A 14,321-nucleotide genomic window follows, 5' to 3' on the forward strand; every position below is an offset into this window, starting at 1 on the left:
AGTTGGGAGTTTGGGTGAGGGGAGGTGTGGCCCTGCCACCATCAAGATTGTAGGTGGGTTGATGAAGCTGTTCTTTTCCCTCCACATTGCTGGCAGCAAAGGACTTTGCTAAGTCTGGCAAACTCTTCACCTAATAGAACTACACTCTCTATCAATACCTTAGCTTGGTCGTCCGGAGAAGCAGAGAGGCAACATGGTTAAGGTCTTAGCGAGCTCCAGTCTTAGGTACTGTGGCAGAAGCAAGTGGGAGCGCTGGGAAGCGCCGGTGGTAGTTCAGCTGAATTCCTCAGCTTCACGTCAACACCCCATCAGAAACAGCTCTTCAGCTGGTCAGTTTAGTTCGCTAAGACACCAGTCCTTTAGCTCAGACTTGAAAGGGGAGGGGAACCTGGGTGGGTTGAGTCAATCATCCGAGGTCCTGTCCAGATCGTTGGTCAAATTACAGATCCCACGCTTCCTTTCCCGTCGGTAACAGCTGATCTACTTTGAAGGAACCAGTACGCTCGTTGGCGCCGTGGCTTAGCTGGTTAAAGCGCCTGTCTAGTAAACAGGAGATCCTGGGTTCAAATCCCAGCGGTGCCTGGTTTGCATAGGAAGTGGTATATTATTGCCAAATTATTGACCTCTGTCCGGAAGAAATCTCTTCCTCTTACCTACTTCTTAAGCCAACTTTCCTAAGCGCTTGTGTTTGGAGACACAGAAGCCGCTAATCCTCGAGACTCGCTCCTCAACGCTTAGAAGGACTGGAATAGGGGTGGGAACTGGTTTTATTGGGGTTTCCCTGTGGCTCTGCGAGAAGAGAGTCCTGGGAAGACGTTGCTGCTCAAGAGAAGGCTTGCACCTGGCGGTCCAGCCGCAGCGCACGCGCACAGCTGCTTTGAAGAAAAAAAACACAAACGGCGAAATCGGCTGGGGCCTCGGGCCTTGATAGGCAGCTATAGCTCCGCAAGGCCGAGGCCGCACGCGGCTGTGATGGCCGAGTGGTTAAGGCGTTGGACTCGAAATCCAATGGGGTCTCCCCGCGCAGGTTCGAATCCTGCTCACAGCGTCAGTAATTTTGGTATTAGGTATTGCTGCCTCGGTTGTTGGAGAGTAGGTCGTTTTCCAGTTCTTTCTTCCTTTGAAGAAGCTCCCCCTGGGATTTAGCCACCCGAGATCAGCTCGCTCGCGCCCCCGCGCGAAGCAAAAGACCAACCACCATGGACTCAGTTTCTATTGCAAACTCCATCAGACCACGGCTTCCCACCTCCACTCCAAATCTACTCAGCCGTTGCCTCTACTTTCCGACTGTGTCACCCGGAACCACGAATTACCCATTCACTTTGCCTTCAACTCTTTTTTTTTTTTATTTTTGAGACTGTAATTTGATTACATTTCTCACTTCCTCTTCCTCCCTTCAAAACCTCTCATCTATTCCTCCCTGCTCTCCTTCAGATTCATGACCTTATTTTCTAATTGTTATTGCATGCATATAAGTGTATGTATATACATATATATATATTCTCAAATATAACCTGTTTCGTTTGAATAGTGCTCCCTGTATGTGTTTTCAGGGCTGACGGTTTGGCACTGGACCACCAGTTGGTGTGCTCTTTCCGGGGGTGGGCCACCTCTCTCACCCCCAGCTTCCTTAGTTGTCTGTAGTTCTTTGTGTAGGGCTCTACTTTCTGTTTTGCTGGGAAGATAGTTTCCCATGGCCATCCACAACTGCGCGCCCTTACCACCACCTTCTCCTTTCCCTGATTACTGCAGCAGAGTGCTTACACTGAGCTGTGCCCAACCTCCACATCTAGATTTTTCATCCCTCAGACCCACGGTGCTGTTTTCCATGCCGTCAAAATTTCCCTTTCTTATTGCTCCCATCAGCTTTCAGACGAGGTGATTTCATTCAGAACAGCAAAAATAGCTGCTGTGTGTCCTTGAAAAGTCTTGTGTTGGCGACTTAATGCCCAGATGTGTAATTTGATGGGAGGTCGGGCCTTACGGACATTATTCTAACTGAAGGATGTCATATGAGTAGAGAGCCCCCACAATGATAACAGCTTTCTAAGAAGCGACTCCAACAAGCTTGCTTATTCTGTCCCGCCATATGATCCCCTCCACCAAATTCTGATGCAACAAGAAAACTCTCACTAGATATTCTGGGCACCATGCTCTCGGGCTTCTTAGCTTCCAGACTGCGGAGCTAAACAGGCTTCTATTCTTTCCTGGTTACTCAGACTATAGCGCTGTTGTGAGCCAACTGGAGAAAAGGCCAAAAAACAGTACAACACTGTCTGGACCCGGTGCTCTTCAGTTACCATGCCATTCCTTGCTCCTCTGTGCGGCAATACGTGATCTCACTGTCTGCACCTTCTTACACTCCTCTGAAGCCCTCCAACCGTGTACATACCCTCCTCACCATCATAACTGCCTTTGCTAAGGTTACAAATAACCATCACATTGCTTAATGTACAGTAGTCTGATGCTTGCCTTTAGAGAGAGCCAGCCTCTTGGCTAGCCTCCCCGCCTCCAACAGCCTCTCATGGTCCTTCTGCCTCGTTCAGACTTCCCTTCTGGATCTTCAGCGTCAGAGGCGTCACAAGGCTCCATCTTCCAAACACCTCTCTTCTCTACCTGTGATTTCTGCTGAGGCATCTCTAGTCTAGTGCCTTTAAAAGCCAGGGAATATGTCATGTTGCTTCACGTTTTCATCTCCAGATCAGGGACTGTTCCCCCAGATACTTATGTACAACTGGCCTCTTCCCCCATCTCCACTTGGCTATGGAGTAGGGATATACTTTTTTCCCTCAAAGCTGCTTCATCTGTAGTCTTCTCATTTTGGTCGATGAAAATTCTATTTCTCTAGATTATTACACTTAAAACCTTTAGGATCACCCTTGGGTCCCCCCCCCCCACATTCCATATTGATCAGCCTGCAATTTCTTTTTCTAATGTGCAAGGCTTAGCTAAGTGCCATTGACTATTTCATCCTAATCCAGGCTTGTCTCTCACCTGTCACCTGGATTATTGCAGTGTCTCCTAAATTACCTCCTGGGGTCCAGTCTCTTGGGACGCCAGGGATTAAACCCAGGACTTCTTGCATGCTGGGGAGGCACTCTCTGACTAAGGTGTGCCCCTATCCACTAACTGCTGTTCTTGTGACTACAGTTCTCTTCCAGTCTACTCTTTTGGTGGGAGGTGGGGGTGGGGAAAGGGAGGGTTGAAACAAGGTAGCTCAGGATAGCCTCAAATTCACTATACTTACTATGTAGCCCAGGTTGGACTTGAAAGTCACAATGGTCCTTCTAACTCAGCCTCCAAAGTGTTGGGATTACAGGCATGAGCTACGATCCCTCCCCATCACTTCCCCTCCCCAGCAAAGGTGATACTTCTAATATATAAATCAAAGGGGAAGGACTAGAGGGTGGCACACATCTGTAGTCTTCCCCTCTCAGGAGGTGGAGGCAAGGCGCTTTCCAGTTTGAGACAGGCTCCGGCTACATAGTGAGAGTCTGTTTCAAAATGCAACAAAGTACTAACCAGCTAACCAACACCATGCAGCCTATAGCTCAGTAGAGTAGCACTTTGTGTGAAAACGGACCCAGGGTCCGATGCCCAGATCCAGAAAACAAACAAACAAACAAACAAAAAATAAACCATGAATCAGATTCCATCATTCTTCCATCCTTTCAGAGTCTTCCAATGGGTAGTGTCAATATAAACTCATGGTTTTACTGTATGTAGAAACAGAAATGAATTATCACATAAACAATTTTCTAGCTCTTTCTCTTATGGGGATGTTTCAGCTTTGTTCTTCTTGACGGAAAGAAACAGTCAAGAGATACAGACATCTTGAGCAAAGTTTATTTAGCAAAGAACACTCCAGAGAAAAATGGGAGTGGCTACCCTAAGGCAGAGAGCAGCCCCATGGGTTCTGTGCTGTGGATTTTAAAGAAAATGAATGAATATTTATGAGGTGAGTGGCACATTCATAGGGGAAGGTCATCCCTTTTCCCTTCAAATAATGATGAACCCATTCTTCCATGAGCCTCACAAAAAGGTGTGTGTCAAATCCACAAGGCATAAGCTATTCTAAGGACGTCAGCCTTTTGAGGATGCAGACCCTTCTTAACTGCATCTGTGCGGCAGAGGACTCTGCTGCCTCGGTTTCTGATGTAGTAGGAACCTAACTACAACTTCAGGGATGTCTAACCACAGAGGGGCATCTGACTATCAGCAGAGGCAGGTTATCAAGATGAAGGAAGCTGCAGTTTCCTCGGTGACTTCCTGTCTCACTCCTTACCTCCCAAGCATCCTTTCCCTTGGGTGAGCCTAGAAGCAAAGACATGCTAGTAGGCACCAGCACATAAAACAAACGAACAAAAACCTACATCTCAGCCAATAGATGCCATTTTCTGCTAACAGGAACCAAGGCTCTTCTTGAATAAAAGGATTATTTGTGGCTAGAGTTGAGGAGCTATCAGATAGCTTTGGAACACTTTGTTAGGCCAGAAAGGAAGAAAGCATTCAAAGAAAAGCCAGCCTAATAGTTAGGAAGAAGACAGAGCAAGTGAGGCATTGTACTCAGCTGAGCTACCGTTGGCTAAGTCTAGGCCAACTGAGGTTGATCTAATGGTTTCAGGGCTGGGGATGAAGTACATGTGAAATGGGTTTCCATCCCCAGCACCTCATAAAACTGGGTGAAGGTGCATGTTTTTAAATCTCACTACTTGGAGGGTAGAGGCAAGAGGACCAAGTTCAAAGTCATTAGAGCCTACATGAGACCTTGACTCAAATAAATAAATGAATAAAATTAATTATCACTAAATATTTTGTTTGTTCTTTTTGAGTCTTGGGTCTTGCTGTCCTGGAACTTACTATGTAGATTAGGCTGGCCTTGAAGTCACAGAAATCTATCTACCTCTGCTTCCTGAGTGCTGGGATTAAAGATGTGGGCAACCGTATCAGATTGATAGAGTCTTTCTATTGTAGCTCTGGCTGTCCTGGAATTCCCTTTGTAGACTAGGCTGGCCCAAAAGTCACAGAGAACTGCCTGCCTCTGCCTCCTGAGTGCTGGTTTGAAGGTGTGTGTACCACAATCAACTCTGAATAAATGATTGTAATGGAGTATATAGTTCAATATTTCATTGGATAAAAATAAGAGACAAAAGTTTCTAGCCAACATACATAGATGGAACTACAGAACAAAGCCTTTTTTCTCCCTCTTTCTTTTGGAGGTATGGTCTCACGTAGCCCAGGCTGGCCTCAAACCTTTTATGTAGTTGGGGAAGACCTTGAATTTCTGATTCGCCTGCCTCTCAAATGCTAGGAGTACAGGCACTACTCCATCCTGCACCCCATTCTTCCAGGGTGAGACTGCAGAATTACAGTTCTTACCCTCTACGCCCTTTCTTCGTTTTTTTTTTTTTTTTTTTTTTTTCCCTCCAGTGTACTTACTGCCTGCCAAATAATATTTTGGGTAACCCACACGGACTGTTTCCCCGACAAGAGCAGAAGCCAGTACGGGCAGAACTTATTGCCTATTTTGTGTGGAGCTGTTTTGTCGGGCCTAGAGGAGAGCAGGAAGGATAAATATGCTGAGGACTGAAGAAATGGCAGGTAGGCAAGCAGGGTTCGCCTTTTACAGCCGTGGTCTTTAAAGTTTATGATGTTCTTTCCTGTTGAGACTCTTCCTTGAAACAAACAACAAAAAGGGAAAGAAAGAAATTTAAAAGTGCTCTTTTCTACTTTATCTGAGTCTGTGATTCTCCTGTTTAGCTGTGAATCACAGAACAAGAGACCAGGAAGATGGACCACGCTTCAGGAGCCTAGAACTCTCCTCTGTGTTCCTGCTTCTGCTTGGAAGCTGAGTTTTCCGGCTTCCAAGCCTCAAGCCCTAGGGAAACAGCCTTCTAGGAACTCCCCTATTCGGGACCCAGGGCATCCTAAGAAGTCCGCTTTCCCTTTGAAGAAAGAAAGGGGAAGGACAAGAGGCTGGAATCCCAGGCCTGGGAAGGTGTCACTCTGGGAGACCGGAAGTTAGGCACAGCATCAGCAAGAGCAGTCTTTCTTCCCTAGAGGCCTAAGGTGGCCGTGCACTGCCCTCCCCTGAACTTTAGTGTGGCTCACCACAGGGAGGGTGCAGCGCGACGTAGATGCCTGTACATGTACTGTTAGGACACAACTAGGGCATGCAGGGACAAAGGCTTTCTCTGAAACAGAGGCGTGTGATCATCATAGGGACCCCTGACTCACACCTTCAAACAAAGGTAAGCTAGGGACATCTGCACAGGCCACATCTGCACCAGAGCAAGGAGTTGGAGTCAAATTACTCAGTTCATTCCATTTGTCTCACAGGAGGTTAACCTTAGGTTTTAAGCGCCTGAAAAAGAACACACTTTTTTTTTGTTTTTTCATTTTTTTGAGACAGGGTTTCTCTTTGTAGCCCTGGCTGTCCTGGAACTCACACTCTAGACCAGGCTGGCCTCCAACTCTCAGAGATCTGCCTGACTCTGCCTCCAGAGTGATGGGATTAAAGGCATGCACCACCACCCAGTGTATATAATTTTCGAAAGGAAAAATAATCAGGCATAATAAGTAATATTTAGAACAAGGTAAGAATGCAACATCTTACATATTTAAAAAGCTGACAAATAGAGGGTGAAACTGGGTTCAATCCTTAATATGAGGGGGAAAAAATCTGACAAACTGTTAGTGAAGTAAAATGTGGTGAGGAAAAGCAAGACCCTGTCTCAAAAATAGTTACAATGATGATTATAACCATAACTAATACTTAATAAGCAAAACACTGCCAAACAACAGAAAGGCACCCTGACGCCTGTCAAACCCTCACAATATTCTCTACAGACTGCCTTCCTAGTTTGTGTATTTCTTTTTCTTTGTGTGTATGTGCAATTTACAGAATGCTATCACCCTATGAACACCTTGCTGGAGCCTTCCCCAGATTCTGTTTGGGGGCTCCTCAATTTCATTAGCATCATGGCGAATCAGCTTATGCACTTGAAATTCTCGAACAGACTCTCGGCTACCGAGAAAGCTTATTTTCTTAAACCCATAGGTTTATTTTTTTACTTTTCAAAATGAGCGTTTCACACGTTTCTCATCAAATGGCCTATAGTACTTCTGATGCCAATGGGAATAACAGTGATCTGGGGTGGGATTGGAGAAGGGTGGGTTGACGCCAGTGGGGGATGGGGAAGGAGCCTCAGTAGCAGGGAAGACCCCTTTCCTATTGAGAGGTGGGGAGATGGAGGGTATGGCATAGGTGTTCTCTGATTGCTACACTTAGTTAAAAAGAACATTTTCTCAAGCTAGGATGTCAACTCAAAAGTGGTCTTGTTGCCAGAGCTGGCCTTGAATTCTCCATTGCACTTAGACTAATCCTCAAGATCTTCTAAGGCTTCCAAAATCCTGTGAGATGGGCTATGCCTGACTTATCTTATATCCTATCTTATATCCTCAGCCCCTCAATTCTCTGTTCTAGGTTCTTTCTTTCTTTTTTCTAATTTCTTTTTTTAATAAATATTTTTATTTTATAATTAATTTAATTTTACATATCAGCCACGGATTCCCCTGTCCTACCTCCTCCCCTCCCACCCCCCAGCCTTAACCCCCAATCCAACCCCCATTCCCATCTCCTCCAAGGCAAGGTCTCCCCTGGGGATTCAGCCCAGCCTGGTAGATTCAGTTGAGGCAGATCCAGTCCCCTCCTCCCTACACCAAGGCTGAGCAAAGTGTCTCAGTATAGGCCCTAGGTTCCAAAAAGCCAGCTCACGCACCAAGGACAGGTCCCAGTCCCACTGCCTGGGGGCCTCCTAAATAGTTCAAGCTAATGGACTGTTTCACTTATCCAGAGGGCCTGATCCAGTTCCGTGGGGGCTCCTCAGGTATTGGTTCACAGTTCATGCGTTTCCACTAGTTTGGCTATTTGTCCCTGTGCTTTTTCCAATCATGGTCTCAATATCTCTCGCTCATACAATCCCTCCCCTCTCTCGCTGGTTGGACTCCTGGAGCTCCACCTGGGGTTTGGCCGTGGATCTCTGCATCCGCTTCCATCAGACACTGGATGAGAGTTCTAGCACGACAGTTAGGGTGTTTGGCCATCCGATCACCAGAGTAGGTCAGCTCAGGCACTCTCTCGACCATTGCCAGTAGTCTACAGTGGAGATATCTTTGTGGATTTCTGGGGACCTCTCTAGCACTCTGCTTCTTCCTATTTCCATGGGGGTCTTCATTTATCATGGTATCTCTTTCCTTGTTCTCCCACTCTGTTCCTGATCCAGCTGGGACCTCCCGCTCCCCTAAGCTCGCTTTCCTCCACCCTTGCCCTCCATTAACCCCCTCACCCCTGGTTTGCTCACGTAGATCTCATTCTAAGTTCTTTCTTTAGCTCTCACCAAAAAAATCTCTTTTCAACCGGAGGACTTGGACTTATTCATTTTGCTTGGACTCATGGGTGACCATGCTGAGATATTATCACCGCCGTGAGGTTGCCTCTGACCACTTTGACTAAACCAGCCCTTCACTGTCACACCATTACAATTATCCTTACAATCACGTGAAGTTATCCTATTCTATTTTCTGCCTTCTTGGTCATTTCCTGTCCCCACACCGCCAATAATGCGCATTTCAGGAGAGCTCAGGGCCAATGTAACCCCAATGCCTAATAATAGTGGGCACATAGCAAGCACACACAGATCTAGGACTGAGCGGGCAAATGCACCAGTTGGGCTCGCAGAGATGCCAAGACGGTTTACTTTTTCTCCTAGGGCCATGGCCCCTGCTTGGAACTGAGAAGGGAGCGTTGTCACTGACACAAATCCAAGATGAGACCCACCAGGCTGAAAGAGACAGAGAGAGGAGAGAGAGGAAGGCTGAAACCGGAATTCAGACTGTGAGAACCTGAGAAGGCCGGGAGGAGGGGCGCGGAGGGCGGCGGAGCTCTCCGGAGGGGAGCGGAAAGCGGGCGCGGGGCGTCAGGGCCCCCGGGTCGCTCACAAGTGGCCCCGGCAGGTGGCCGTGCCGGGTCCCGCCCTCCCCGGGCGCGGCGCGTGCGGGATCAAAGCTGCGGGCCAGGGGCGGGCCAGGGAGCCGCGGGGAACCGGGGGTGCGAGCGTGGGAGCGCAGGGTTCCCGGAGGCGACAGGGACCAGGAAAGAAGACAGGACAGCCGGGAGAGGCGCAGAGAGGGAGCAGCAGAGGGACGCGAGACTCAGAAGAGACCACCCTAGACCAGGAGAACCCTAGCAGAAGTCGCCTAGAGACCTGGGGGGAAAAAAAATCAGAGAGCTGGAGTCGCTGAGAAGCACTCAGAGACCCGAAAGACCGGAAGGCTGACATGCCCAGGTCCTTGGACCTGGGGAAAAGGCGCAGCAGAGAGCAGAAAGGCGCTTCAGAACAGAAAATGAGAGGGAGCGAGAGGAAGAGGGAAAGAAAGACCGGGAAGACCTGGCCCTCCCCCGCGGAGAGGACCCCTGGGCAGGGATCCCAGCTCCGTGTCCTTTCTCACGGTCGCCTCGGGAGGTGCGGACGTGGGTGGGTGTGTCCAGGCAGCCAGAACCTCCCCGGCTGAGTCGGGTGGGGTCGGGGGGACAGATCTGCGGAGTCAGGGACTAGTTCCGGAGCTTCCAAGGTGACTACAAAACCAAAACACTATATTTCACTGTTGGTTGAAGGGTTGAAATGGTTTAAGCAAATAAAGATGCTTTTCATCAATCTTATCTTCTTAGTTCGAGGGAAAGGAAAAAGAATGTGACTCGTGCATTGGCCGGGAATCGAACCCGGGCCTCCCGCGTGGCAGGCGAGAATTCTACCACTGAACCACCAATGCAGGCGAGAGGAAGTTTCCAAATGAATGTATCTGAACTTGTCAAAGGCGGAGCTAGCCTTGCTCAAGCTTCTGAGTGTGAAAAGGGTTTGTAAAGCACGGTTGAGGTGGGTGGAGCAACAGGCCATTCTTTCTCCCCCTTGGATCCGGCCACCGGGCCATAAAGTCATTCCATATGGCCAGGGGCGGCCCCACACCCGGGTGCCAACTGCCCCGGCCCTCGAGCCTCACGTGCAGGTGAGAAAAACTCTACCCCAATTCTGGTTCCCAAGGAGGGGGGCGGCGGGGCCTGCTGTGGCCACACATCTGTGCTCCCATTTGGCTGAAGCAGGGGAAGATGGGATGTACGGGGGGCCCTAATCCCAAACGGGAGCCCCTTCTCAAGTCTGGGCCCCTCCCGCTCTGCGTTTGGCAGGGCAGCTTCTGCCAGAAAAACCGCTCAGGGTGTGGAGGGCCTCTGGAAGGAGGAGGCTGCACTTTGACTCCGCAGCTACCTCTGGCCCGGTTTGTAGTCCTGTCTTTACTATGTCCTTCCCCCGTGTCTTCTTGTCTCGTTAAATTTCGGTTTTACCTTCTCAGGCACTTCGTCCTGAAGTCTCCAAGTGTTGACACGTCCTTCCGTAGAGGGTCATGCTCTTGGTTTGAGGTGGGTGAGGATCCCCCTTTGTAACCAATCCTTTCTTGTCCCTTTAGCAAATCTCACATTTTCCTGCTCCGTTACCGTCACTCATCGCCTCCAGAGGCAAGTAACTCCGGTGCACTTGTGTGAGGTTTTCCCATCAGCCATACTCCTGAATTTAGTTTTAAATCAAACGCTTGTAAATGGAAAGGTTTCTTCACTCCTACTTATACTTCAAGGACTCCATCCTCCACCCCACCCCCCGAAGTTTCCTTTGCCCCCACCCGCCCACGCCCTTAGTCCAGCCATCCTCAAGGAAATCTGTTCTCCGGGCCCTCACTTTGCTTCTGTAACAGCCGCCTGATGGCAGATCCTCCTAGGTGTGCAGGGATAAGCAGCGGAGTTATTGTGGGCACTGAGAAGAAAGGACAGGTACAGCGGTGAGCCACAGCCAGCCAATAGAACCGGGCAGACCTGCTCTGCACCCTTAGGGCTTGCTCCTTCTGCCCAAGGGATGGGGGCACTTGGGGGAAGAGACACAGCATTTCAGACTGGAGGCTGCAGCGTGCTAACATTTATTTCAGTGCGGTCGAGGCCATAGTGAGCCTCCAAGAAATCTACTCCTCTAGGAGACCCCCAAATCTCATGTCCAAGCGAGTTGTGTCCCAATTCACTTAAACTCCCTCCCCCGAAGAGTCCCCTCCCTTCAGTGGGGTCCCGCCTTCTTATACAGCCCTAGGGTCCTTAAACCAGCCTGTGGCCCCTTCCTTCCCTCGCTTCCCACACTTGGGGCCAGTTCCTCTCCTTCCCCTCCCCCCTCAGTCCCCGCCTTTCCGGGAGCCTCGTGCCAGGGTCTTTGCCCTAGGCATCCAGGAGCTGGAGGGGGCGGGTCCGGGTCCCCTCCCTCCTACCCTGCAGAGGAGGGGTATAAAGATCTAGGGAGCACGCGCTGTGTCCACCGCAGGGTCCGGAGGCGCAATGGTCACTCGGGATCGAGCTGAGAATAGGGACGGCCCCAAGGTGAGAGGTGGGAAGGGAGGGAGCAGGGAGTCCCCTGTTCCGGCCAGAGGGCTTCCAGGTCCTCACACTGTGGGTTAGGGGTGAGGATGGAGACGCAGGACTGAAAAGGACAGAGGCGCTCGTGCGACCCAGAGAACCTGTAAAGTATGAAGAGGACAGGGTCAGAGCCCAACTCGCGTGGGCGGCGGCAGCCAAGGTCTAGGGGTTTGAATTACTGTGGGTTGCGGCTTGTGGCCTGGAGGGCGCCGGAGAGTGCCGGAATCTGGGCACCGTGGCCCACCCTAGCGCTCGGGACGCTGAGGCAGGTGGATTACCGCGAGTTCGAGGCCGTGGAGTGCGCGCTACAGACGCATAAAATAAGCTAGGGTACAGAGCCGGGGGAGGAAGGTGGGAACAAAAGGAGGAGAGGCTTTGGACGCTGTCTGTCCGTCAGCAGCTGTGAACCACGTCTGACTCAAAGAGAAGACTTTTGAGTCCTTGGTTCCAGAGGTGCGAGCCCCGGTGGTGATTTTAGGAGAGCCAGTGGCGACTTGTAGGCGAGTGCCTGGAAGGGCTTGAGCGAGGAGAGGCGGTGTGGTTGGTCGTGCTGTGTGTCTCCCTTTCACCCTGGGCTACCAACTCCGATCCGTACCGCGCGGGTTGGGGGGCAAAGAGTGTCCCCAAAGTTCTTCACTGATTCACAGAGAGGGAGACCACACCAGACAGAGATGTAGAGAGAGGAGAGTCACAGACGGGAGACCAGAGGGAGCGGAACACAGAAGGGGCAGCGGGCAGGGAGCGGGGAGAAGTGGGGGCGAGCCTCTGAACCCGACCCTAGGGCGCTGGGAAGGAGGGAGGAAGAGTGGATGGATGCACGGAGCAGCCCTAGGCGACCAGGGACTCGGGGAGGGGAAAGGGACGCATGGGTTTTCCCAGCGGCAGGATCGGACGCTCGCGTGGCGGCGCTGAGTCCCGGTCCGGTCGGCCCGCTCTCCCTTCCCCGCTGGTCACAGATGCTGAAGCCGCTGGTGGAGAAGCGGCGCCGGGACCGCATCAACCGCAGCCTGGAAGAGCTGAGGCTGCTACTGCTGGAGAGGACCAGGGACCAGGTCAGTTCCACCCCCGGCCCCAGGCTCTTACGCATCCTGGACGTGTGTCCCAGGGCTTTCCACCGGGGTGGGGACATAAGCTGGAGTGGTGACCCTGGTCCAAGGCATCCTTGACCCCAGCCTGGCCTTTGAAACCCCACCCCACACCCTCCTCTCTCGCTCTCAGAATTCGATCTTCGCCACCTTGCGGGTCTGTGAGTTTCCTGTCTGGCTCTGTAAACTGAGCTTCCAGCGTGCCTCAGTTTCCCCCCTTGGGGTTTCTCAATGTCCTCCTCTACCTCCTGCCCCGACCCCCACCCCACCCCATCCCCCCCCCGAACAAACCAGCTTCAGTTCTGCGGTGGTTTTCACCATCCGGGTTGCTGTTTCCTACACACTCACTCCTCCTCACGTGTTGGGAATCGGTTCCACTCCCTCAGGTTGGACAGTCTGGTCTCAGGGTGGGACGGGGGGTGGTGGTGGTGGTGGTGTTTCTTGGTCACCTCCACATTCGGTCACGAGTCCTGGGGGCGCCCGCAGCTCCCGTACCCGCCCCTCCCTTCTTCCCCCAGCCACTTTCCCCCTCTCTCCCCACCCCTTTCTGTCTCTGCGCCCCCTCCCGCCTCCCTCCGTCTGTAGAACCTCCGGAACCCGAAGCTGGAGAAAGCGGAGATCCTGGAGTTCGCCGTGGGCTACTTGAGGGAGCGCAGCCGGGTGGAGCCCCCGGGTACAGCGCGGGGGGTGGGGCAGCGGAGGGAGGGTGCGGTGGGGCGAGTGGGGGGGCCCGGAAGGCTCGGGCTGGGGAAGGGGCGGGCTGTGCGGTGGACGGGGAGCCTGGGGGAGCGGCCCGCGGGGCTCCGCGGCGAGGTTAATGACACCTGCGCGTGTCTGTCTCTGTGTCTCTCTCACCCCCCTCTCTACGCGTCCATCTGGTCTCCCGTCTCCGTCTGTGCGCCCGTCTGACCTGGGTACCTCCGCGCCCCGCCCCTTCCCTCACCCCCCCCACCCCGCCCCCGTTGGGCCCCCCGCCCTGCCCGCCTGTCCTCCCGCCGGCTGCACCAGGGGCTCCCCGGTCCCCAGGCCAGGACGCCGAGGCGCTCGCCAGCTGCTACCTGTCGGGTTTCCGCGAGTGCCTGCTTCGCCTGGCGGCCTTTGCGCACGACGCCAGCCCGGCCGCCCGCTCCCAGCTCTTCTCCGCGCTGCACGGCTACCGGCGCCCCAAACCGCCCCGGCCCGAGGCCGTCGAGCCCGGGCTCCCAGCGCCGCGCCCACCGCTGGACCCCGCTTCGCCCATCCTCGGCCCCGCGCGGCACCAGCGCCCCCCCGCGCACCAGGGCCCCCCTAGCCCCCGCTGCGCTTGGTCCCCGTCCCGCTGCTCCCCTCGCGCCGGGGATTCCGGCGCGCCGGCGCCCCTCACCGGACTGCTGCCGCCGCCGCCGCCGCCTTACAGACAAGACGGGGCGCCCAAGGCCCCGCCGCTCCCACCGCCCGCCTTTTGGAGACCTTGGCCCTGAGCTTTTGGGGGGCTGGGGCGGGGGGTCGGGAGTGGGGTAGAGACTCCAGCCAAGAGGGCAGGAGAGGGATCCGGGCGGGCGTCCGGGCGAGGAGGGCAGCGGGGCGCGCGGGCTCAGCGCGCGGGTGAGATGTGGTTTATATTAGAGTATCTATATAAATATATATTTTCCTGTCCCTGGCCCCCGCCCCACTTCCCCGTGCGTAGGATTGTACCCTCTCCGCCCCAGCCCAGTCCCGGTCCCTTCCCGAGTCCCTAGTGCATGGAATAAAAT

General features: G+C 52.8%; 1 protein-coding gene and 3 non-coding genes across 5 annotated transcripts; 3 read left to right on the forward strand and 1 right to left on the reverse strand.

Annotated features, from left to right (window-relative positions):
* The first annotated feature begins 508 nt into the window (after positions 1-508).
* On the forward strand, positions 509-582 carry Trnat-agu (transfer RNA threonine (anticodon AGU)). Its single transcript has one exon. It is a non-coding gene; the product is annotated as a tRNA-Thr (tRNA).
* A 384-nt stretch (positions 583-966) lies between these two features.
* Trnas-cga (transfer RNA serine (anticodon CGA)) lies at positions 967-1,048 on the forward strand. The gene has a single exon. It is a non-coding gene; the product is annotated as a tRNA-Ser (tRNA).
* An 8,712-nt stretch (positions 1,049-9,760) lies between these two features.
* Positions 9,761-9,831, reverse strand: Trnag-gcc (transfer RNA glycine (anticodon GCC)). The gene has a single exon. It is a non-coding gene; the product is annotated as a tRNA-Gly (tRNA).
* A 1,238-nt stretch (positions 9,832-11,069) lies between these two features.
* Positions 11,070-14,048, forward strand: Hes7 (hes family bHLH transcription factor 7). Of its 2 annotated transcripts, none has more exons than XM_059269435.1 (4): positions 11,070-11,467; positions 12,460-12,555; positions 13,174-13,261; positions 13,582-14,048. In XM_059269435.1, the coding sequence occupies exons 1-4, from the start codon at positions 11,426-11,428 to the stop codon at positions 14,046-14,048; spliced, it is 693 nt and encodes a 230-aa protein (XP_059125418.1). In that variant the 5' UTR covers positions 11,070-11,425. The 2 variants fall into 2 exon arrangements, with proteins under 2 accessions (XP_059125418.1, XP_059125417.1); XM_059269434.1 differs by having other exon boundaries at positions 13,597-14,048.
* The last annotated feature ends 273 nt before the right edge of the window (positions 14,049-14,321 follow it).

This window comes from Peromyscus eremicus, chromosome 8a (genome assembly GCF_949786415.1).
Source record: "Peromyscus eremicus chromosome 8a, PerEre_H2_v1, whole genome shotgun sequence".
In the NCBI taxonomy this organism is placed as follows: domain Eukaryota; kingdom Metazoa; phylum Chordata; class Mammalia; order Rodentia; family Cricetidae; genus Peromyscus; species Peromyscus eremicus.

Bases quoted from the DNA above. Each gene is read 5' to 3' on its own strand.
- Hes7 (XM_059269435.1), top strand. From the start codon at position 11,426: ATGGTCACTCGGGATCGAGCTGAGAATAGGGACGGCCCCAAG. The intron at 11,468-12,459 runs GTGAGAGGTGGG...CGCTGGTCACAG, and splicing joins AGAATAGGGACGGCCCCAAG to ATGCTGAAGCCGCTGGTGGA. The intron at 13,262-13,581 runs GTACAGCGCGGG...CGCCTGTCCTCC, and splicing joins CAGCCGGGTGGAGCCCCCGG to CGCCGGCTGCACCAGGGGCT.